A 23,941-nucleotide genomic window follows, 5' to 3' on the forward strand; every position below is an offset into this window, starting at 1 on the left:
CTAAAACTAATGATCATACACTGAAAACCAGCACTCGGTAATCAGTCTCTCATGATCATTACCTGATGCAAATGTACAGTTTTAGAACTATAGTGAAAACCATATCCATCTGCATACATACCACAGTGACTAGTACACTGAATAGTGACCTCATGGCAGACATACTGTTAGCAGAGTACCTTGGATGCATGCTGAATACATCCGAGATCTACTTTACACGAGAGCGGTCCATTCTTGGAGGAGTGGAAGTGCTACCTCCCCCTTGAGTATCAGGTCGTACTCTAGACCCTTGCCCTGCTGAACCTGAAAGAGCCCTATCCAAAGTGTGCTCTAACTGAAAGGCATCAAGGTAAAGCTACAACAACTGAGAATGGTTTGCCAAGTCATCCTCTTCCATCCATTTAGCATCCATTGGTGAACAATTATGAAACTTCACCCAATAGCTTATGGAAGCTTTACCTTTGACCTTTTCTCTTTATGTGCCGAAATCTGCTCAGATACCAATATCTCGTTCAACTCCTCTACATTGGATTGAATTTCGGCAGATACATGCTTAGGCACATCAGCATAAAAAGGCCTCAACAAGCTCACATGAAAGGCATAGTATATCCGCTAGTGTAGAGGCAATTTCCATGATAGCTAGCATTAAACGGAGCATTTGTATGACCAGCACTTATTCCTTGAGCCCCAAAAGCACGATGGGGTACCGATGCTTGCCCATATGCGTGATTTTGCACACTAGGCATCATGCCGATGCCGCCATACATCGCATACATTCCCACATTCGGTCGCTCACCCACCATAGCATGAAAAATTGTGCTACCACCAAAGTAAGCTGGCTGCCCCAAATTCTCATGCAAACCTTGCTGTCCAAAAACCATAGGATTAGCATTTACATCATGAACTTGCATTTGCATTTCTTGCCCAACTGGCACCAACTGCTTTTCACCATGAGCATCTTAGGAGCATCTTGAGAAGGCTGTGGCTTGTTCCTCGATGCATCTTGCTGTCCCGAAGTTCTGGAAGAGGATTTTCTCTTCTTGCCCTTGTTGTCCTTCGTAGGAGTGTTTAAAAACAGAGTAAATTGAGGATCTTTTACCAATTCAGCAAAGATATTGGCTACTGCCCTCATTCGATTCTTGAATGCATCATCAAATTCCATTTCGCCTTGTTGATCATCATCCTCTTTCTGCATTGAGGGTCCAACATCTTGGCCTTCAACCACATTTTCAGCATGTTGTCCATGATTCGTGCCTTGTCCAAGATCAGACATTACATTTCCTTCATTCCCATGAGAATGTCCATACTGAGAGGCATCATCACTGCTTGATTCCATCTCACTATATGAAGACATGTTGCTGTAATTTCTTAGCTGAGCACAAAAATTAACACTAGCACAAAGCTTTGGCTAGCAATCAAGTGCCTCGGGCCCACCAAATCAAGAGATTTGATGTATCCCAGCAATGGAACCATGAAACCAGCCTTCCTTCTTGGAATGCGTGGTGATAACCTGATTTAAGAGTTAATTACAACAATAAATAAATGCACATAAAATGAAATACACATTTTAACATAACATTCTTGGACAGTAGACACCCTGTTGGCCCCAAAATTGGCGCCTCTTGCGGTATTTCTTTAGCTTTCATTCAATTGGAAGGAGTACAACTTGAGATTCTTCAATCTCTTCCTGCTAACCAATTGGTCTTGCTGTCATAAATGTCCAGCAAGCCTTTTGGGTCTTTTGCCCCTTGTTTCACCCATGACTTCTTCTCCAATTTGACCCTTGGCTGGCCAAATGCTGCCCCAAATCAATTCGGGATGGACTGGCTCCTGAAATTCCTTGATAATCTTCAATTATCAGTTGCTGATTTCAGTCCCTTGAGCCTTCAATCTCTGGCACGGATCCGAAGGTGGCTGCTAAACCCTAATTTTTGTTGTGAATTAAGGTTTACTGCAGAATTTACAAATTAGCCCACCAAAAATGGCTGAAATCTCCTCCAAATGGCTGAGAATTACTGAGCATAGGCTGAAGGAGATGAGAAAATGCTGTAAAGAGAGAAAATTTTGAGATTTGTCGCGAAGAACTGATCAAAATCAGTTACTGCCCTATTGTACCAGTCCCAAACGGATGCACCAACAACAATAGGAGCATCAGAGACTGTGATCTTCAGGAGAAAGTGCATCAGCAGCAATCACCAGCTTCCCAAGGTTAAGAATTTGCAATCTCCATCACCAAAATGGTCTCCAATGGCTGGGAAATGGCCCCAAAAGCTGGCAGCAACAGTCCAACATCTCTTTCCAACAGCTCCAAAATGAAAAAACGAGATTTCTCTCTCCCTTCAACCGTATTTAGCCTTTCCTCCACTTGTATGGGAAAGTTTTGCCAAGTGACAACTTTCTTAATCCATTTTTAGCAATTTCTAGCCATTTAATTAATTCAGCCCTTAATCCATGCCCAGAAAATTGACCTTACCCATCCAAAAATTAATTGGCTAGGCCATTTGCAACCCAAAGTGGTCCCATGCATTAATTGACCCTTGGACAAGCATTAATCCATTAATCAATGCCTAGTCCCTAGTGTCACCATTGACACTTAATGGCCAATTAATGGTCCTAGGGGCAAACTTACACCAAAATTCACCTAGAATCTAACAAGTGTAACTTGTTACAACATTTACCTTTGACACCCATCTTTTTCACAGGGTCCTTCGGCCGTCAACTGTGAAAAAGTAGGTTGCACCTCACATATGCAACACATGTGCATCTTTTAATTGCACATTTGATTAATCCTTTAATCAAATGTTAATTAAACATAAGCAAAGCATCAAATTTTCACGTCCTCGTGACAGAACAACTGTAATCAGTTGTGGAATGCTGTAGCACATAGTTTGATGCTTCTGAAAATTTAATTACAGATCTGAAATCTCTGCTTCTATGTGGTCATTTATTGTTGGTTGTTACTTGTTTGTACGTTTTTTGGTCACTTGTGTGACAGTTTAGGCCTACATTTGCTGACTTTTTTGGTCACATTTGGGCTGAAAATCATGGTTGGCAGCAGTGACAGCAATAATCTCATGCACGTAAAGAAGCTTGAAGGAGCACATAACTTTGCAGTTTGGCAAAAACAGTGCTACAATATCGTGTTGCAAAAGAAGTAGGCAAAGCAGATCAAAACCAAAGGGGCAAAGCCCGCAGACATGGAACAGGACGATTGGGATGAGTTGAATGAGCTTGCACGCTCAACCATATAGAGCTATCGATTTTTGATGCCTTGTTCTTCAACATTGAAGGTTTGGACTCTCCATATGCTATATGGACTGGACTGGAATAACTGTATGCATAGAAGAGTGCTGCAAGCAAATTGTATTGGCTGAAAAAGCTTATGAATTTGCGTATGAAAGAAGGTATAGCAATGTCTACTCACTTGAGTGAGTTTAACTCCATTTTCAGCCAGCTAGTTGCCTTGAAGTTCATGATTGATGAGGAATTTAAGGCTACTTTCTTGCTTTGCACTCTACCAGAGAGTTGGGATACATTCGGGACTGCTATGAGCAATTTCAATGCGATTCTTTTGTTTGCTGGTATAGAGAGTGCTCTACTAATGGAAGAAATGAATCGGCAGAACAATGCATCTAGTAAGTCTTCTAGTGCTTTACATACTAGGGGCAGATCACAACAGAAAGGCAAATTTGAAAGCAAGGGATGCACTAAATCACGTGGCAAAGATATTGAATGCCATCATTATGGCAAGAAGGGTCACTTTAAACATGACTGCTACAAATGGAGGAAAGAGAAAGGAAAGGGCAAGAATACAAATGATAGCAAGGAAGAGAAGAAAGAGAGTCAACCCAAGAAGAGCAGTGTCAAAATTGAAGAGGTGAATGGAGTCACTTATGTCAGTGACAGTGGGAATGACGTCCTTTTGGTCTCTTCACACTTTGGTGCACATGCTTTACGTGTAGATACAGATGATGACATGCATACGTGGATTCTTGATTCAGGTGCTTCCGTTCATGTCATCCCTCATCGTGAGTGGTTCTGTGCCTATACGGGGGGTCGACATGGTGTTGTCCATCTTAGGGACAACTATGCACGTGACATTGCAGGTATTGATAGTGTGCAGTTGTAGTTTCAGCATGGCTCTGTCTTCACATTTAAGCATGTACAATATGTACCTCAGCTGAAGAAGAGCTTGATTAGCACAGGGCAGCTAGATGATGATGGTTTTCATACCACCTTTGGTGATGGAAAATGGAAGATCTGTAAGGAATGTAGAGTGATTGCTAGAGGTTGTAAAAGTGATACTTTGTATCCTCTCCATGTATCTAGTGTGAGTGATCATGTTGTTGCCATGACCGAGCAGCCAAGTATTTCTTTGTGGCATGGCCGGTTGGAACACATGAGTCAAACAGGAACGAAAGTGCTTTCTCGTTTGGGTTACTTGCATTGTCTTCGTTATGCTGATTTTCAGCATTGTGATCATTGTGTTTATGGTAAACATGCACAAACGTCTCATAAAAAGTCTATTTCGCTAAAATCTTCTCCTCTAGAGTTAGTACATTCAGATATATGCCAGATGCCAGGATTATCTTTAGGGGGAAAGAAATATTTGGTTACCTTTGTTGATGATGCTACACGAAAGGTATGGGTTTATCCTATTCGTAGCAAGGATGAAGTGCTTGACAAGTTTAAAAATTCTTGGCATTGACTGAAAATCAGACTGATAAGAAACTTAAGTGTCTTCTCTCTGACAAGGGTGGGGAATATGTGTGACAGCAAAGGGATAAAGAGGGAGCTCATTGCCTCTCATAATCCACCCCAAAATGGAGTTGCAGAGTGTATGAATTGGACCATACAGGATAAGGTCCGTACGATGTTGTCTCATGCTGCATTACCCCATGGTTTTTGAGCAGAGGCTGTTATGACAGCCGTACACTTAATTAATTGGTCACCCAACATGTCTTTTGGGGAGGGGGGGGTTCCCCAAGAAGCCTGGTCAGGCAAGCCACCTTCATATGCTCACCTGAATGTGTTTGGCTGCAAGGATTTTGTGCACATTCATAAAGAAAAACACAACAAACTTGAGCCAAAGTCTTGTAAACGCATTTTCCTAGGATATGGTGATGAGGGTGAAATGGGGTATAGATTATGGGATCCCTAGAGAAGAAAAGTAGTACGCAGCAATGATGTTATATTCCGGGAAGATTGCATGCATAAACAGCCCGAAAAGATTGAGGAGGTCCGTAGGGTTGTATTCTGGGAAGAAATACCCTTTGGACAGCAAAATGTGCCTGCTGTACAGCAGCAAATGCTTGCTGTAAATGAACCTGTAAATGCAGAAAATGGTGCTGGAAATGATCAGCCAGCTATTGCCCATGATAATGAGGCACTACATGTGCAGGAACAAACAGGACAACAAGCTGTTAATGCTGATTGGCAGGCTGAAATGCCAGGACAGCATGCTGAAAATGGAATTTTATAGGAATAGCCAACAAACAATGATCATTGGGTTTGGAGATCGTCTAGAGCTACTAGACAACCTGATAGATTTGTTCCTGGTGCAAGCAATGTGATTGATTTTGTCATGTTGATAGACTGTGGTGAACCGTCTTGCTTCAAGGAATCAATGGATAGACAGGACAACAAGAAATGGTATAAAGCCATGTTGTCAGAGATGGAATCTCTTGAGAAAAATGACACTTGGGACTTGGTGCAGTTGCTTAAAGGGCAAAAAACACTTCCATGCAAATGGGTTTACAAGATGGTCACTTTTGGTTCCTCACCAAAAGTACAAAGCAAGATTGGTTGCGAAGGGGTACAAGCAGGAACATGGAATTGACTTTGATGAGATCTTCTCTCTTGTAGTCAAGATGAATACCTTGAGGAACTTTTTAGGCTTGGTTGCAGCTGAAGATATGGAGCTCATAGAGATGGATGTAAAGACTGCATTCTTACATGGTGATCTGCATGAAGACATATATATGCAGCAGCCTGAAGGGTTTGTTGAAAAAGGGAAAGAAAAGATGGTATGTAAACTCAGAAGGAGTTTGTATGGGCTGAAACAAGCACTAAGAGAATGGTATGATAAGTTTGATACATTCATGCAGTCTCAAGGTTTCCATAGAAGTCAAGTGGATGACTGCTTGTACACTAAGAAGGCAGCAAATAGCAGCGTGATTATCTTGGTTTTGTATGTTGATGACATGCTGATTGCTGGCAGGGATACTTATGCCTTGGACTCACTGAAGCAAAGTCTTCATGGTAGCTTTGACATGAAGGATCTTGGTGATGCAAATCACATTCTTGGCATGCAAATAATCAGAGATAGGTCCAAAGGATTTCTTTATCTATCTCAGTAGGAGTATATTTCCAAGGTTTTGTAGGGTTTCAATATGGAGGGGGGAAAACAATTGGGGTTCCATTGCCTCCATATGTGAAACTTAGTGCAGAGGACAGCCCTACATCTGATGATGAGAAGGCTAAAATGGCCAAGATACCATATGCTTCAGCTGTTGGCAGTTTGATGTATGCTATGGTTGCTACACGTCCTGACATTGCCTTTGCAGTGGGAATGGTTAGCAGATACATGGCAAACCTTGGCAAAAAGCATTGGGAAGCAGTGAAAGGTATTATGAGATACCTCAAAGGCACAAAGGAGTTGTGCATGTGCTTTGGAAAGTAGAAGGCATTTGTTGTTGGCTTTACGGATGCAGACTATGTTGGTCATGCGGATTGTAGAAAGTCCACTTCTGGGTATGTGTTTACTTTCACAGGAGGAGCAGCCTCTTGGATCTCCAGGCTACAAAAGTGTGTTGCATTGTCTATTACAGAGGTAGAGTATGTGGCTTCCACTGAGGCATACAAGGAGGCTTTATGGCTTTCACGTCTGGTGGGAGAGCTTGGCATTATAGAGTTGCTTTTTCTCCATTGTGATAGTCAGAGTGCTATCATGTTATTACGGAATCCCGTCTTTCGTGCAAAGACAAAGCACATACAGGTGAAGTACCACTTCAATAGTGCTTGACAGCAAGAGCATTGAGCTTGTCAAAGTGCATATAGGGATAGACATATGTATTTCAGCTTTGTACATACCTAGACCTAGCTGATTCTTTTTCTCCTCTTAAGGCACATTGCCTTTAGGTGGGAGGTTGTTGGGAATAAAGGCCCTCGTGCCTTTTAATGTGCTCGGGTGTGAACACACCCTTACCTCTTGTACTTACACATATATATCTATTGAAAAACCTAAAGCGGTGAACTTGTCATTGTACCCCACAAATTGTGCACACTCTACTCTGCTCTCTCTCTCACTCTCTCTTGCTGCACGTAACGAACTCTGACTGCCTCGATCTTCGTGCCTCCTGGTGACTACAAGGTATGGATAGAGTTCATGCACACTCGTAGAGGTGGTTAGGAGAAACTTTAGGAATATTCAAATTGCATCAGCAGGAGACAAGAGGCCTCTTACATACTTGGGTGTCTTGCACTTTCTTTCCTTACAGACTCCTCACATTGGTTGGTATTACGGACCTCTAGAAGATTATCCTATTAGCCTTGTATTTGACATCTTTCTTGAGTAGGTAGCTTTGGATTGTCTCACAGGAGATGAGAGGTCTCCTTAGATGCTTTCTTTCAATTCGAAGCTCCTCACATAATTTGGCAGTGTTGCCTTCTATCTTGTTTATTCTATTAGGCTTCTATTTGATGTTTTACTTGAGTATGCGTCTGTGATCCCCCTTATTGCATTTATTGTAGTAGGTTTTCGTTATGCACTAGTGGAATTATCAGTGGTCCTTTGAAGAAACTTATTCTTTGCAGTAAAAAAGTGAAAAAGGAAAGTGCTAGCCAGCCCAGTTGCATACCTTGAAGCATAAAGAATCTGGTTGAGTCTGCATGTCTTCTTGCAGTCCTTGCGCTAGCTGCTGCTTCCCATGCTAAGAAATGCATCTTTGTATGTGATGCCTTGGTTGCTAGTCATTTACAAGAGGTTTTGTTTCTTGTTTGGGTACATGAACATGTGTTTCCTACCATTGTTTCATAGAAAGAGAGGACAGTGGTCAGATAACAGGCTGCTGTTCTCCCTATTCCCATTCCTTGACCAGAGGCATTCCCACTGTTCCAAGTGGTCCTTATACCTTTCCCTTTCCCTGTTCCACATGGATCACCATTGTGGGCCTTGAATGAATTACCTTTTGTGAATTGTTGCCAGAATCTTTCGCAAACACAGATGTGACTTTATGTCAATTCTGAGTAAGGTGGGATGAATTTCACCAGTTCGACAGTTTTTCATGCTTTATGTCAAGTACATAAATGCTTTTACCAAATCTGGTAATTTAGTGTAATTTTTAATAAAAGATGGTGGTGGTAAGTTGATATGTTAATTCTATTCGCTCTTATTGTTCTATCATGCACATGGTATCTTTGTCTATATCTATTTTAGTATGTGCCTTTGTTGATCAGTCTTATGATGGTGCTATGCAAAGTTTCCTATACTGGTTTCTGTCCGTTGATGTTTAGTTGGTCTTTAAGTTGGCTGTTTGAGAGTTTATTTGCATTGCATGGCAGGGAGACTTTACACTAGTAATTCTTAAAGATTTGATAGAAAGAAGGCGAGCGAATAGCCAAGCTCCTTTGAAAATAATCTTAATGTGAGTAGACTATAGTCTCTGGAAGCATCCTGTTATTTATTGTTTTCTTTCCAAAGAAGAGAAAATTATGTTAAAATATCATGGAGGTAAAATACAAAGTACAGTCTAAGCGCTTTGAAGGACTACTATGTACATCATAAATACAACGGCCGGGTAAAGTACCGGTCTGGTGGGTTGTAATGCTGAACCATACATTACTCAAAAGTGGAAGAAAGCTGTTATTTATGGTATATACTCATCTATTTGACAATTGTAGGTCAGCTACTATGGATGCAGCCATGTTCTGTCAATATTTTGGAAACTGCCCTCTGGTGACTGTAAAGGGCCGCACTTTTCCTGTGGATACAGTTCACCTCGAGGATGCCTATGAGATGTTGGATTATAGGCTTGCACCTGATTCACTGGCAGCTATAACGAGTCTTGACAGACAGTTCACAAAGGTGCAAAGTACTTATTGGAAAAGTTACTTTTTGTTTATCTTATCAAGGACAAATAAGTGCAAACGCTATAGAAAATCCAAAAGTTAAGGGATTGTGGTAAATGACTAATTAGCTTGTTTTGGGTTTTCTGGGACCCTTTGACTGTGCTGGCAATCTTTTATAGCTGTGTTTTGCTGGCCTTGCTTTTGGTAGGGTACCAGAAATCTCGTGAGCAATAGCAGAGGACGACGCAATTTGGTGGCATCTGGTTGGGGAGATGAGGCTATGCTTGAGGAAGAAGCTTACAATCCAATGTTTGATGAACAGTTGTACTCAGGTTATAGTGATAGAACAAAGAAAAACCTGGTATGTAATGTGTAATCTTGTTCATGCCATTTGTATCTGCTGTTCATTATTGATTTAATTGTTTTGATGAATGATTTTTTCTGATTATCAAACTGGTCATCATCATCATCAGTTAAGACTCAATGAAGATGCCATTGATTTTGACCTTCTTGAAGATCTAATTGTGCATATTGATAAAGATGGTGAGAAAGGAGCCATCTTGGTCTTTCTGCCGGTAAGTTTAGTTCAATCATCTCTTTCTTTGTCCATTATTCTCAGTTTGGTTGTTCATTTTCTTTGTCCTTGTAAGACATGAACCTAGCATTAGCAATAACAAGCTATGTTCTTGTTAGGTGCAATTAAACTTAGAAATGCCATTGTGATACTTTGAAATGTTGAATATAACCAGCCAGATCATATTGAATATAATGTCTTACATGTCTCAGTGAAGGAAGTTTTGGATAAATGTACTTATTAGTGACCTGTGAGAAAACAAGTGCTTCTTTGCCCTGCCTGCCTGGACTGTCAACACAAACCATAGAATCCATAATATATGCAGCAAGTCTTTTTTTTCGTGAAGATAATTGAATTAAGTAGTAAATCTTTACATCAGACCATCAGGTCAACATTCTCTCTATATCTCTTACTTTCTGTTACATCAGACCATCAGGTCATCAAAGAAACTGATGAAAGACTATCAGGACTTTAATACAAAGAAAAAATCACACAGAAAGGACAGCTGGAGTAGAGCGAACAATATCCGGCCAGGGAGTAGCAATGTCAGGAAGAACTAGGTTAGCTGATATCATAGAAGAAATCTGCCATAGCACTAAACCTCGAACACGGGCCACATGACCATGGATGCCCGAAGCCAAATAAAAAATAAAGGCATTCCGAGTACACTAAATATGCCACCGGGCAGTCCATCTAAGGAAATGGAAGAGGCAAGAATAATTAGAATGCAAAGAAGGCACAAAGGGGAGCTGAGTCGCCAAGAACCACACTTGAGAGATAAAACTCCAGATTTGTCGTGCAACCGGACAAGAGACAGAAAGATGAGGAAATGTTTCATCACATGTAGTGTAGAATACTCAACAACTAGCAGAGATGTTTCAAGCACGCAACCCCTCTCCAGTTGGAAGACCACCAATCAGTAGTCTCCACAAGAAGACTTTACCCTGATAGGGAACCTTAGACTTCCAAAGCTGAATGACTCTTTCTTGCCACTTCTTTTTGCCATCCCTAATATGCCATAATTTATTCACCTTTGTAGTGACCCATGTCTTGGCCTCCACCATCTGATGATATATCTAGTTAGCAGGCCTCTTCTCGAAATCATCCGGAAGCACAAACACTAGTCACGCCATGGATACAATGGCTGTAGCATTGGCAAAGGAGAGAATCTCTAAAGTCTGACTTGTATGGATGATCGGATGTCACAATATCCATGAGGTTCTCGAAAGTGCTGACAAATACGTTGAAAAGGATAAGGGTGGGACTGCCTAGGAATAACACCATCGAAAACTGTTTGCAACCCCAAACACGCCATTCGGTTAAACTTGACTCTTTGGAAATCTTTATCTGGCCAATCCAACACCTTGGAGGATGCCAATACTTCTCCTTGCAGTGTATTCACCTCCTTACGAATATCAGGGGGGTGCCAAAGTGAAAAACGTAAGATCTCTTGCTAGGATGCACTCAAATGAGAAAGGAGAAAAGACTGGGAGATCTTAATAGGCCTGGAGGAATTAAGCACATGCCACCAAGAAGCATGAATTATCGTGTTACCATGAGAGATGCCAGTCTTTTCAATGAAAAATTTAGCAATCTCTAACCAAGGATGACTCTATACACATAAAGCGTGCAAAAGAGCCAACCTCAAGGCTGTCATATGCAAATTAACATCCAACAAAGCTGCACCCCCCATCCGTTTAGGCATAGTCACATGCTGCCACGAAATCCAAGATTATCCCAAACGATTGCCTTTCTTTTTCCACAACATGAATTTGATAGGCTGAACCAATTCCAAGAGGGACTTCTTAGTCCAGGGAAGCAGTGGCAGAAAGAACGATATCATATTGATCATAATACATTGAGTAACTTTCAGTCTGACATGTAAAGGCCAACCTTGAGATTTCTAGTACATGAACCTGTCATGAATCTGGGAGGCCATCCAATCCAGTAAGGCCCGAGGTGCTACCTCCACACCGATAGGATATCCGAAGTGTTTGGTTATATTTCCCTTTGAGATCACAATTCCATGCCTGCCCAAGGCTTGGAGATCAGTCTCTGTACAGCAGAGTAGTGTAGATTTCTGAGTATTAATATGCAGCAAGTCTATGAGCTGCAAGTTCACCCATAATATATTGTCACCTTTTGTGAGCATGGGGCTGCAATGCAGTCAACTGCAATAAAATAATGCCAAAAAAACTGTCCGACTGCATTGCAGACTGCCACGTGGCACCTGTGCAGTTTGCTGATGTGGCTGGCTGCTGACGTGGCACTGTACTCTGTCTGTTGTACCAAACCCTAACTGTGCAGAAACCCTAACACAGCCTGTCCAGGCGATGACTCAAATGCTAACACCCCCCCTCAGATCCTGGACGAGGCATCAGACTGAGGGATTTGGAATGTTGCCGAAGAAGAGCCTGGGGAAGTGCCTTCGTAAACCAATCTCCAAGATTATCCTCCATCTTGCAATACTCCACATCAATGGTCCCATCCAGAAGCTTCATCCGAATGAAGTGATACTGGATCTCAATGTGCTTCGTCTGGGCATGGAATACTGGATTCTGTACCAAGGCAATGCAACTCTCATTGTCGGACCACAGAAGAGTAGGACGAGTCTGGGGGTAGCTAAGCTCCTCCAACAATCTCCAAAGCCACACAACCTCACATGTAGTGGAAGATATGACCATTGAGAATAAATATCTGTTTCCAAGGATGAATGATCTAATAGATCGACCTTGTGGTGTGTGCTATTTTATCAAAAACGATCTAAGATCTGAATACCATTAGATACAGATAGCTTTGGAGTATATTTTGAAAACTTTGTTCGGAACGCGGTATGAACATTAACAGTTTTTGGTTCTACCTTATGGATTGACAAATGCTCGTGCAAGTTTTCAATAGATGATGAATGATTTATTTCGTCCATATCCAAGAAAGTGGATAGTTGTTTTCCTTAATGACATTCTCGTTTATAGCAAGTGATTGGAGGAGCATGGCAAATATTTGCATATCGTCTTAGATATCTTAAGATGAGAGTAATTATTTGCTAAACTATTCAAGTGCGAATTCTTTAACCGGAGTTGTTATACCTTGGTCATGTCATCTCGATTGATGGCATTCGAATTGATCCTGAAAAGGTACAAGTAGTGCTTGATTGGTCTATTACGGGTACCATAAGGCACGTAAAGTATTTTTTAGGCTTTATTAGATTTTTTAAGAAGTTCATTAAGGACTATGTTCATATTACTGAACCCTTAATATGTTTACTTAAGGGTATCTGAAGCTATAAAAAACAAGTTAGTCTGCCGGTTGTTTGAACTATTGAGCTTGATCAACGTTTTGAAACATTGAAATGGCTTATTAGTACTACACCAATGTTGCAGATTATCGATTCGAATAAACCTTTTGAGATTCATACAAATGCGAGGGATTATGCTTAGGTGCTGTCATTTATCAAGATGGCCAAGCTATCTTGTTTGAGAGCTGTAAGCTCCTTGATGCTCAAACACGTAATACCACCAAGAGAAGGAATTGTTGGTAGTCATGCATGCACTTAAAGTATGGTGTAATTATTTGTAGGACACCCGGTTTATTATTGGGGTAGACTACAAGTCATTGAAATATCTATGTGATCAGTCTGATCTCCATGACTGCAAGGCAAGATTGGCGGATATTTTGCAAGAGTTTGACTTGGAAATTGTGTCACGAAGGGCGCAACTAATATGGTTGTCGATGCTCTTAGTTGAACTCTCGAAGTCAATGCCTTGTTGTTCTTTGAAATTTTGATTGATTTCTATCTCTTTAAAAGGGCATCACGAAAATGATCTTCACTTTGGTAAGATTTGGCAACAAGTTCAAGAGAGACCTAGTAGCCTAGGAAGCTTAGGCGATCTGGATGCTCGAAGGTTGGCTACTGTGAGGAAGATGGTGGAAAAGTATTCCATTCGAAATGGTTTACTTTTTAAACAAGTCAAAGTGTGTGTGCTCAATAATCATGATATCTACAAGAAAATTTTGTAGGAGTGTCATGATGTGTTGAGTGTTGGACACGTTGGCATACACTGGACTTTGGCCTTGGTTACTTGTTATCTTTATTGGCCGCATATTAAGACTACAGATGAATATTATGTGTGTGAGTGCCTATAGTGTGAGCTTAACAAAGCTGAATAGCACAAACATGTGGGGATGTTGCATCCTTTATAAATCATTGATAGGAAATGGAGTAACAATTCTATGGGTTTTGTAGAAGGATTGCTTGATATGAATTGAGGTCATGATACAATTTGGGTTGTGGTCAACCGATTGACGAAAATGATGCAATTCATTCCTACAAAGAGAAATGCTAAAAGCCATGATGAGTTGGCTGGTCTCTTTGTTGACCAACTTTATAGACTTAATGGTTTGTGCGATGAAATAGTTAGTTACTTGGATCCTAAGTTCATTGGCCATTTCTAGTAAATGGTCTTTCAAAAGTTGGAAACTTGATTGTCCTTGTCATTCTCAGAACATCCAAAAATTGATGGGTAGACCGAATGGACGAGTCAAACCATGGAGGATATGCTTCATGCATATGTCTCTCATAGACATTTTGATTGGGAACATTATCTTTGTCAGATTGAGTTTGCTTATAAGAGTGCTAAGCATTTGATTGCTAGTCATAGCCCATTTATGCTTATGTACGGTTATGAGCTGAAGGCATAGAGCTTAGGGGATAAAAATGCAGTCTATAGTTGACTTTTTGCACGATATGCAAGAGATGTTAACGATTGCAAGGGAAAGCATTAAAACAACCCAGGATCCTGTGATGTTTTATGTTAACCAATGTCGTAATCCCAGAGAGCTCCAAAAAGGCATGTGGGTTTACCTTAAAGTTTCAAGGGACTCTGATTCAATGACTACTAGCAAGTGCTATAAACAATCTTCAAGGTGTTGTGGTCCTTTCCAAATTACCAAGAAGATAAGTAGCATATTCTAGGAGTTAGACTTAACATCGGAAATCCGAGTTCACACCCTGTGTTCCACGTGAGTCGTTCTAAAGAACAATTGGGACAAGGTGAGCAGATTGTTCCGATTGAAGAAGTCTTGCAGCTTAAGGATAATGTTCGTTATATCCCACTCAAACCTAAATGGGTTTTTTGACCTTAGGACTAAATGATCCCATCGGATTGTTTATCTTGAGTATTTAGTCATATGGAAAAACCGCCTGTAGGCCGAGGTTGCTTGGGAGTCGGTATATTCACTGAAGAGTCATTTTCCTCACTTCATTCCCAAGGATATTGCTAAGAACAATAGTCATTCATAAGGAGGAAAGTGCTATGTCCCTACATATCCAGATGGGTGCTAGTAGCATTGGTCATAAAGTGACTTAGTGCGCTAGGGGCGCTTTGGGGTTAGGGGAATTGAGTCCTATAAATAGGACTCAAGGCCTTATTGTACACATTCAGTGTGTGATTACCACTCTTGGACTCATGGCCCGTTGGCCCATACATTCGTATATCAAGATGATGTGGGTTGATGGTATGGGACTCCAACCCTTGGGATGTAGTTGTGGCCCAGAATGCCGCTAGCTCCTAGGCTTAGGGGTGAGCCTGTTAAGCTTTATGGTTGGGAGGTAAGTTTGATGTTGAGTCCCTTTTATGTTGAGTTTGGCTTGTGCCGTGTCTCATGTGCAGGTTGGATCCGGGGGGGATGTCTCGCTCTAACCCTAGTGCTGTCTCCCCTTGGTGTGCACATTCCGTGCTCCATGCTTCAGACTGACACGTGGCTGAGCGGTGCCCTTGCAGAATCCAACCTGCATTTGTGAGGTGTCGTGTCCGTGGGCCTTGGGCCTAGCCATCATCAATGGCTGCCCTCACATTATTTCTTGCTTGGCAGCGCCTATCCTGACTCTTCTGTGCCACGCCACCACAAATTTAATGTGGCGTGACTGATTAGTTGGATAATTAAAAAAAATAGAAAAATAAAAACAGCCTCATACTTGCTCTTTGCACAACCATTAGTTGTTGGAATCCAGAGCCTCCCAGCTGCCTTGTTCATGTGGTTGCCCTACGCACTTGTTTGCCTTGTAGTTGCGCCACATTGCTGTGCTCTTGTTTTGTAAGGTTGGCTTGCACCTAGACCTTCATGATAGATGCTGGTCATATACAACAATATCACTCTTCTACTACCTATTACTCAACTACTTGATTGGTGACACAATCTTCAATACTATTTTCTTAGCTCACACTATTGTTCCAAATTGCTGGCATTGACGATGGTGTCTTACCATTGGGATGTCAAGATATGGCATCACAATCAAAAAAATCTTAAATATCGGCTTCCCCATTTGGAAGACAAAGATTCACCTCATACTTATATGGGGAGGTGCATGGAGAGTTGTGTCCACTAATGAGTTAGAGCACATTTCAGGCAATCCACAACTCCATTAGGAAGGGCTTAAGAAGAACGAAGGTGCACTCCACATCATTGGGCTTGAGCTCTCTATCAACCTTCTTCATCATCTTGATCTCTCACAAATGGCAAAAGAGGTATGTGATGAACTTCAAGACACATTTGTGGGAGATATTAATAAGTCCAGTTTTTTTAAAAAAGGCATGATTATTTAGTATCACTTACAATCCTTTGGAGACTCTCAAACATCTTGACCATGTAAGTCTCCATTACCAACAATTGACCACTCTCAATAGTCATTTGGATGACGACAATAAAGGAGATGTAGTTCTTAACAGCTTGTTGAAAGAAAAAATATTTAATGAAATCGTGACCGCCCCCAAGGTGGCTCGAGAGATGAAGTATGAGGGGATGGCTGGCATCCTTTTGGATGACAAAAGATGAAGCAAAGATGCCAACGTAGCACTTGTAACTTTATATAGTAAGAATCAACCACCCAAGTGCCATATATTGTAAGCATATTGGCCATACTATTGACCGGTACTATAAAAAGAAAGACAAGCATCAATACAAGCAACATGCCCCATATGCCGCTGCTAGTATCTTATCTGATTATCACCTTGATGAGCGACTTGCTACTTCTAATGAGGCTCTTAATGTGTCTATTCAATCATTGTTTTTAGTTTTGTTTCATGGGGGGTTTGTAACTACTTTATGGATGATAAAGTTGATCTTGAAAGCTATACCCGTGTATTCGGCTTTTGGTTATGTGTCTAGTGCCTCTCAACTACGCTGGCTTTTGATCAGCCTCTAAGATATGCATATACACCTATGCACTATGCCTTACCATGGGTTCGTGAGTTTTTGGCTAGGCCCTGTCATGACCATTCTCATGTTGCACCTCTTCCATTTATGTATCTCCTTTTCCAGAATTGTTTTATGGCACTAGACAATGCTTCTTTTAGGTAAGACCTCCTCATTTTTATTTCTTTGTATGTTTCCCATCATGGGTTTAGCCACCCATGACTCAAAGGCGGATTTGTTAGTTTTATAAACCACCACCTTCTAGACCACAGTGTGTGTCACAGGTGTGAATACCTTTATACCTCCCAGCATTTAATAAGGGTCAAAGGTCTAGGGCAAACCCTAGGTCTATATAATGAGGCCCTAAGCATTGTACTTTATCCAACATCTATCACATTGATCTCTCTCTCTCTCTCTCTCTCTCTCTCTCCCCCCCCCATCATGGAGCTTAATGCTCTATAGCTTGGTGGACATACACGTGAGCTCCATACCTAACAAGGTAAAATTATGGAATAATGATTAACCATTGACACTTGAAAAGTTGGAAATAATTGAGGATCAAAGATGAGGAATGAAAGGTTTTTCTATTCAACCTAACTGTGTTAAGGTTGAGCTTAGTTATACTTAACCTTTCTTCATGGTTGATGGGTAGTACATCAGATGTGTTTTGTAACGATCCCAAAGTGCAAGAGAGAAGTTGAACTACTCCAAGGAGACTTAGTAGTACAAAGCTATGGGATTGGATGATGAGCAAGTGGAAATAATGAGGGAGATGACTCTTACTAGCTTTAGGGCTATCTTTAGGAACTATATAGAAGGTTACAAGAAATAAAGTGGATGGAAAATGAGAGAGAAAGAAAGGGTAACCTTTTAATGAATAGATAATGGTAAGAGGTAAAATGGGTGAGCACAAGACAAGCGTCTTGCCATATGTCATGAGGTTGGAATAGTGGAGGGAGTTGAAATACTTCTTTTTTCTTTAATGCTTTCCTCTTAGGTTGAAAATTGACAGGAATTGAAACGATTAAAGGTAATAGAGATTATCATGACATGAATACACTTTGGTTTTTTCAGAAACAACACATTAGATCAATTTGGCCCCCACTAATGGAAGAACACAAGACAATGTAGTGTTGTATGTCATGAAGTGGGAATAGTGGAGGGATTTCAAATACTTCTTTTCTCTCGGTTGAAAATTGTCCAGAATAGAAACAATAACATTTAGTAGAAATTATCATGACATGAATCCACTTTTGATTTTCTAGAAACAACATGTTAGACCAATTTGGCTACTAGAGTAAAAGGGTCTCCTCAAATTTAGGAAGTCATTACAATTTAGGAAGCCCCGAATTGGATATCCAATGAAAACTCTTTGAACATAGAATACAAAAGATAGAAACAATCCAATTCTAAGACTTATAAGAAGGGATGTGTGCTTTCTAGAATCTTGACTTACATATGCATATGTAACAAACTTTCATGATTGTGCGGTCTTATTGGTTCTATTTGTTTGTTCTAGCTAATGTTGCCCTCACTTGAGGCAATAATTGTTTTTGTGTTCGAGATTGACACTCACGCTTGAGCTCTAGACATCAATGCCAATTAGGGCAAGTAGGTTGAACCATGCATCACCTTTGTTTTGATCCTTTGCTTGGACCTATGACCACTCGTCAATGGCCAACTCTATCATCATGATGTGTGAAATTTATGAAACTCCCAAATATTGGTATAGTGTGACACCATACATACTGTCTCATAGCACTCCCACATTCATGCACAAGGCCCATGTGTTTGGGATGTGAGCATGCACAATGGAGGAAGAACATGAATGTAAAGAGAGAAGGGAAGCTGATGCTATAGCCTTCGAGTCCTTAGCATCATCCTTGGTACTTGGCTTCAAATGAGGATACTTTTGGCAATGCTTCTCCTCAGGATGAGTGCCTTTCCCATGATGTGGGCACTTTGTCTTTGACTTCTCATCCTTTTTGTCTTCACGCTACTTCTAATTGTTTTGGCCTTCTTGTTGTCCGTCTTGTTCTTCCCCTCTCGAGCATGCTTTAGTAGAGCCGGATCCATTGGCTTCAATCTCCTTGAGTTGCTCTTTGTGCTCCAAAACAAGCAAAGCTAACTCCTCCTACTCAATGGTGTCCCGAACTTTGGAGGTAAGCTAACTCTTTGTGGTAATATGGTGGGCAAATGTCTTCTACTGGTAGAGAGAAGATAGCTTTGTCCAAACCTCCATTGCGGTCCAAAGTCTGCACATGTGCACAAGGAGATAAACTTGCAAACTCTTAAAGAGAGAAGATTGGGCCCTACAGTTGAGCCGATCCCAAAGAGTAGGTTAGTCCAGAGTGGAACCAATGTGGGATCCTCCATTGGATGGTGTATCAAGTAGGAACAAATTCCCGAAGGTCAAATGTATTCAGTATACACTCCACTTTGCACGACCAAAGGGAGTAGTTGGCGTCGTTTGGATCGTACTTGGCAGTGAGGGTGGAAGAAGCACCTGTACAGACAGTGCCAGAATTGGCCATGTGGGGCCCTATAGTAGGTGCCCTTTTAGAAACATATTGAGAAGCAAAAGGGGGTGAGGGGGGGCAGGGTGAAACTAGGTCACTTTGATCTCATCAAACCAATAGTCCATATCTTTTGAAGGAAATTTGCAAACATGCGGCAAATTGCTGCATTTCGGTGTTGGGTTGCTTGAAGGAAGGAGGAATCAGCTACACCTTGCAAAATGAAGTTGTAGATGCCTCGTACATTTCCTAGAAGGCTCGAACAATGCAAGAATTTGCATTCTTTGCCACAAATCTGCACCAAACAGCAAGTAGAGTGTGGTCTCCACTTTGTAGAACCTCAGGGTTCTCTCTTTTGGCGATATTACTATGTGAGAGTGTACAACGGAAAAAGAACACACACAGAGAGAAGGGAAGAGAGAGTTTGCCAAGAAAGAAGAGAATAGAAAAAGAAAATCGGCACTGAACTCCAAGAGAATGCTGAATACAATGTGAATTGATCAGTCCCTGCACGCAGGGCAATGCGTCAGCAAGGGCACCGGATCAGGCTGATGATGGATAGAAGCACCAGGTGATGGAGGAATGCCACAGGAAATTGCACAGTGCTGAGACCTGCAAAACAATGTGTTGCCACTGAATGTGGCTGCTAGAAATAGGCAGAAACCTCCAAATCTGATCGACTGTATCATGATGAGGCCTATAATGCTGGCTGATCTGATCTTGGCAAAAAATAAGCAGAGGAAATGCTAATTGCCATGTAGAAACTAGTTGGCACACCTGGACACAGCCTCCAGCCACTGAAAAAGAAACGCATTGAACTGGATAACTGGAACAACCAATGTGAAAACATTAAAAAACTGACTAAAAGTGTACTGCACAGAAATGCATGCTCTAGAAAGGGCAGAAAATAGTCAAAGCTTCAATGTCTGTGTTAGATTCTGATGGAGCTTACAATGGGGAGATTTGACAGGTTGAAATAAGACATGCTAACGTGGAAAGCATACAATGCTGTGCAAAGTCATATATTTTAGCTTGCGTTGTGCATCAATGGCCCTGTTAACATTATGCACCTCATGTTTGACTAGCTTGCATAAAAGATATCATAACCAACATAGAAACCCTGCCACCAGCCAAGCTACATTAGTTGTGTTCTTGTTAACAAATACATATGGGTGCATACTGTATAAATTTTGAAAGTGACCCCTGCTTTTTAATGTTATAAAGGCCTTAAATATTGTAAGTAACACTTCTAACGCAATTGATTGGTTCTCTGGCATGGAAAGTACACAGCTTCAATGCTAATTCACTTTGTCCCTCAAGATTGAGAGAGAGTTCATAGAGTTTTTGTAATGCAAAGTACACACCTTCAATGCTGATCTACTTTCTAGAAGTTCTTCATGGAGTGTCAAAAACATATTGTCCATCAAGATTATCACTCTTTGAGAAAACTAGTTTGTGAGTTTGTCTTGGGTCTCCATTGATCGCTATCCTGCCATCCATGGTCATTTGGATACTCGCTAGATAATGAGAGAAATCATTATTATGGGAGACCTTACGTGGTGGAGTGCTTTTAGAAAGTTCTCATTCACAAGGTCCTACACGCTGAAGTAACCAAAGGCATTGTTGTGGATTGGTGGTAAGCCTTATGGGAGGGAAGTGATTGGTAGGTGGGCTTGTAATGTGAGATCAACAATGTCATAGCTAGGGGAGGAAGAAAAACTAAAAAAGTTAGGGGCAGAGGTGTCTAGAAGGGAGAGAGAAGTGGGGACTTAGGAGGAGCATTGGTGGAGATGGGTGCTAGGCATAAGGAAAGGATCCTCCACACACTCAGCATCGAGATATCCTTTGCTACTGCCCATACATCTTACTGGTCGGGTTGGTAGCAGTGAGTTTCTTGACGTCCACATGAGAGGTCACAGGTGAGTCAGATCTTGTTGCTTATGTTTCATCCAAGGAAGGGACAATTGACGCCAGGTGTGCTGGCGAGTGAAGTGCCCAAATAGATGATATTGTGTTCACCAATGTCTATAGTCTTAACACCTTTCTCCCTGTAGGGACATTGTATGGGGGGGTAGGGGTGTAGAGAGGGAGGGAGAGAGGAAGCCTCCATACACACAAAACATGAAGAGGCAGGGCCTCCTTCCCTGTTGCCTTTGCATCCTAGTGATGCCATGGGCATAGTGAGTTTATTGGCTTCCACATGCAAGGGGGTATTAATCTCTACCGATACTCAACTAATGCTACCCACAACTTGCTAAATGAAAATTACTTGAGTAAGTTACCCTTGGGACTTGGTGTAGTGATAATGGTTTGAATTTGAAGAGCCCAGTGAGTGAAATATCCCCAATAAGAATGACAAAGTAACCTCTCATAGTGAATTTTTGTACCATAAATACTCATTAACAAGATTAGAGAGATTTGATCTGCTTGAATTATGTGGGATTTGGGTGTTAGGATTGGAGAGATCTGTTGCTCCCATGTGCTGGAGGGCATACTCCCTATAGTTAGGGAGAAGGTAATTTCAGTAAGAAAGTAATACAGAACTAAAACCAGAGAAGTGGGAACAGTTTGGGGGTGAAGGGCTAAATGTCGCAAGGAGCGTTGCATGAATTGCAAGCAAAATCAGACCAGACACAAATATTACTTTACTGGACAGCGAACCCCACAGAGCCAAAATTTTGCCCAAGGCCTTTTCAAGGGATCCCTTTGAGAAAATTTGTCAAAGGCCTCACCAATCACTACTCATCTTTGGAGTTTGTATCTCTCCCACTTTTTGGTAGCTCCAAGTCCTTATCATGACAAATATCTCACTAAAGGTTGAGCACCTGCAGGCTGCATGGGTTGAAATTGTGTATCTGCCTATTTCCCAACTCTTCAGGCCTATCGTGGGAAGCATAGGAGTGGCAAATGCCTCTTGGGGGGACCTGAAATGCTGAAACATAAGGAGATGGGCCTGAAATGCGTTTCCCTAGCCGAAACATTTCCCTTTTGGGGAAACAGCTGCCACGTGGTATTTTGGCTTTGTTTTTGAGTATGAACGTGTGGTGGCCCTGGCTGCAAAAGAAAACTCCTCTCGTCTGTCCTTCACATTGTCTTTCCATTTCTCCCTCCTCCAAACTTTCCATTTCTGTTTTTTTTTTCCCCCTGTTTCCCTCAACTATGGTGTGAAGTCTTATGGAGAATTTGAAGAGCTGGGTTTTGCTATTTTTTTTAAATCCAAAGAAGGGGTAATCAGCTACCAAGTTCACAAACTGATGACAGTGCAGGCACCTGTGTTGTTGTCCATATCTCCCTGCCCTTTGGGGGTAAGGATGCCCAAGGGGAGGGAGATCGAAGAGGGAGATAGGGGTGGGGTGAAGAGCATTAGGGTGCTAGAAGAGGGAAAGATCCTCCATATACACAACATCAAGAGCTGGGGTTCCTTTCCTGCAACGTTCTTATGTCAATGGTGCTGTGGATGGTAGTGAACTTATTGGTGTCCACATGGGGGGGGGTATCACATGAAAGGGGAGCTGGGTTCTGGTGGCATGCTCTTCATGGAAATTCCAAAGAATGCAAGTCAGGTGCCAACTACCCAAACATGATGACAGCTCATGCACTGCAATCTGGCTGACTGGTAGTTATGATCTACTGTCATTTGGCTGTATGATCTGCAGAGAATATAAATGCTCAGAGCTTGTTCAGCAAGAAATTCTAATTGTGAGTTCATGATAAAACATGTGTGTTGCTCGAGATAACCAAACAGTATGTTTCTAAAAGAATACTGTTAGCATGTCTTGATTTTTACCATTGGTTTTGATGTCTGTGCTGAAAAGGGTTTGGCAGATATACATTCCTTACTAGATCAGCTGTCAGCTTCAGAACACTTTCGTGGTGTGGCCTCTGAATGGTTGCTCCCGTTACACTCTTCAATGTCAGTAATTGAGCAACAAAAGGTGTTTCAAAGCCCTCCAAGTGGTGTTCGCAAGGTTAGTTCCTTTGTATCCCATACTCATTCATTTGCTTGCTTGCTTTAATTTTCTCCTGGTAATAGATGTGTTGATATGTACAATTTGTGCTTTTCTTCAGACATTTGAATTGAGATATTTATGTCAAAAAATGTGCACTTTGCCCTTAGTCATTGCATAACCTCAGTGGTTTCATGATTGACTTATCTAGGAAGTAACCCAAGGGTTTTGCCAGTTATGTACAAGCTCTTGGTTCTGGCTTTAGATCAAATTTTTGGGGTCAATAAGCAGCCCTAAGCATCATAAGACAGGCTATGAGCAACCACTTATGGCCATAGTTGTTTTCAGACGTGTCTGGAATTTTTTCCATGTCTGCAGAAGTCTGAAAAACAGATGCCTGAAAACCCTGTTTCGGATGTGGCACTTTGAAAAAAATAAAAATTTGATGACTATAAAATAAACAAGCGATTACTGGTCACTTTTCCCAAACGACTATTTCCCTGAGTCCACATAGCTGGAAAACACTTTTGTGACTGGAAACGACTGAAATCAGCCTGCAGGAACTCCATGTGGCACGAATTGTGGGAAACACAGCTCCCTACTGCTGCCCCAAACTTTCTGATCACACAAGGTAAGATCTCTCT

General features: G+C 41.4%; 1 protein-coding gene across 3 annotated transcripts in view; it reads left to right on the forward strand.

Annotated features, from left to right (window-relative positions):
- LOC148036671 (RNA helicase family protein) overlaps positions 1 to 23,941 on the forward strand; it is a 248,838-nt gene that overhangs the window by 79,351 nt on the left and 145,546 nt on the right. For all 3 annotated transcript variants that reach the window (XM_087678715.1, XM_087678717.1, XM_087678718.1), the window contains 5 exons: positions 8,563 to 8,645; positions 8,902 to 9,085; positions 9,278 to 9,430; positions 9,543 to 9,644; positions 23,166 to 23,318. In XM_087678715.1, the coding sequence (XP_087534841.1) occupies positions 8,563 to 8,645; positions 8,902 to 9,085; positions 9,278 to 9,430; positions 9,543 to 9,644; positions 23,166 to 23,318 (675 nt within the window). The remainder of the gene's footprint in view (positions 1 to 8,562; positions 8,646 to 8,901; positions 9,086 to 9,277; positions 9,431 to 9,542; positions 9,645 to 23,165; positions 23,319 to 23,941) is intronic.

The sequence above is a fragment of the Lygodium microphyllum genome, chromosome 5 (genome assembly GCF_053477565.2).
Source record: "Lygodium microphyllum isolate KBCC chromosome 5, Lygodium_microphyllum_v1.1.10, whole genome shotgun sequence".
NCBI lineage: Eukaryota > Viridiplantae > Streptophyta > Polypodiopsida > Schizaeales > Lygodiaceae > Lygodium > Lygodium microphyllum.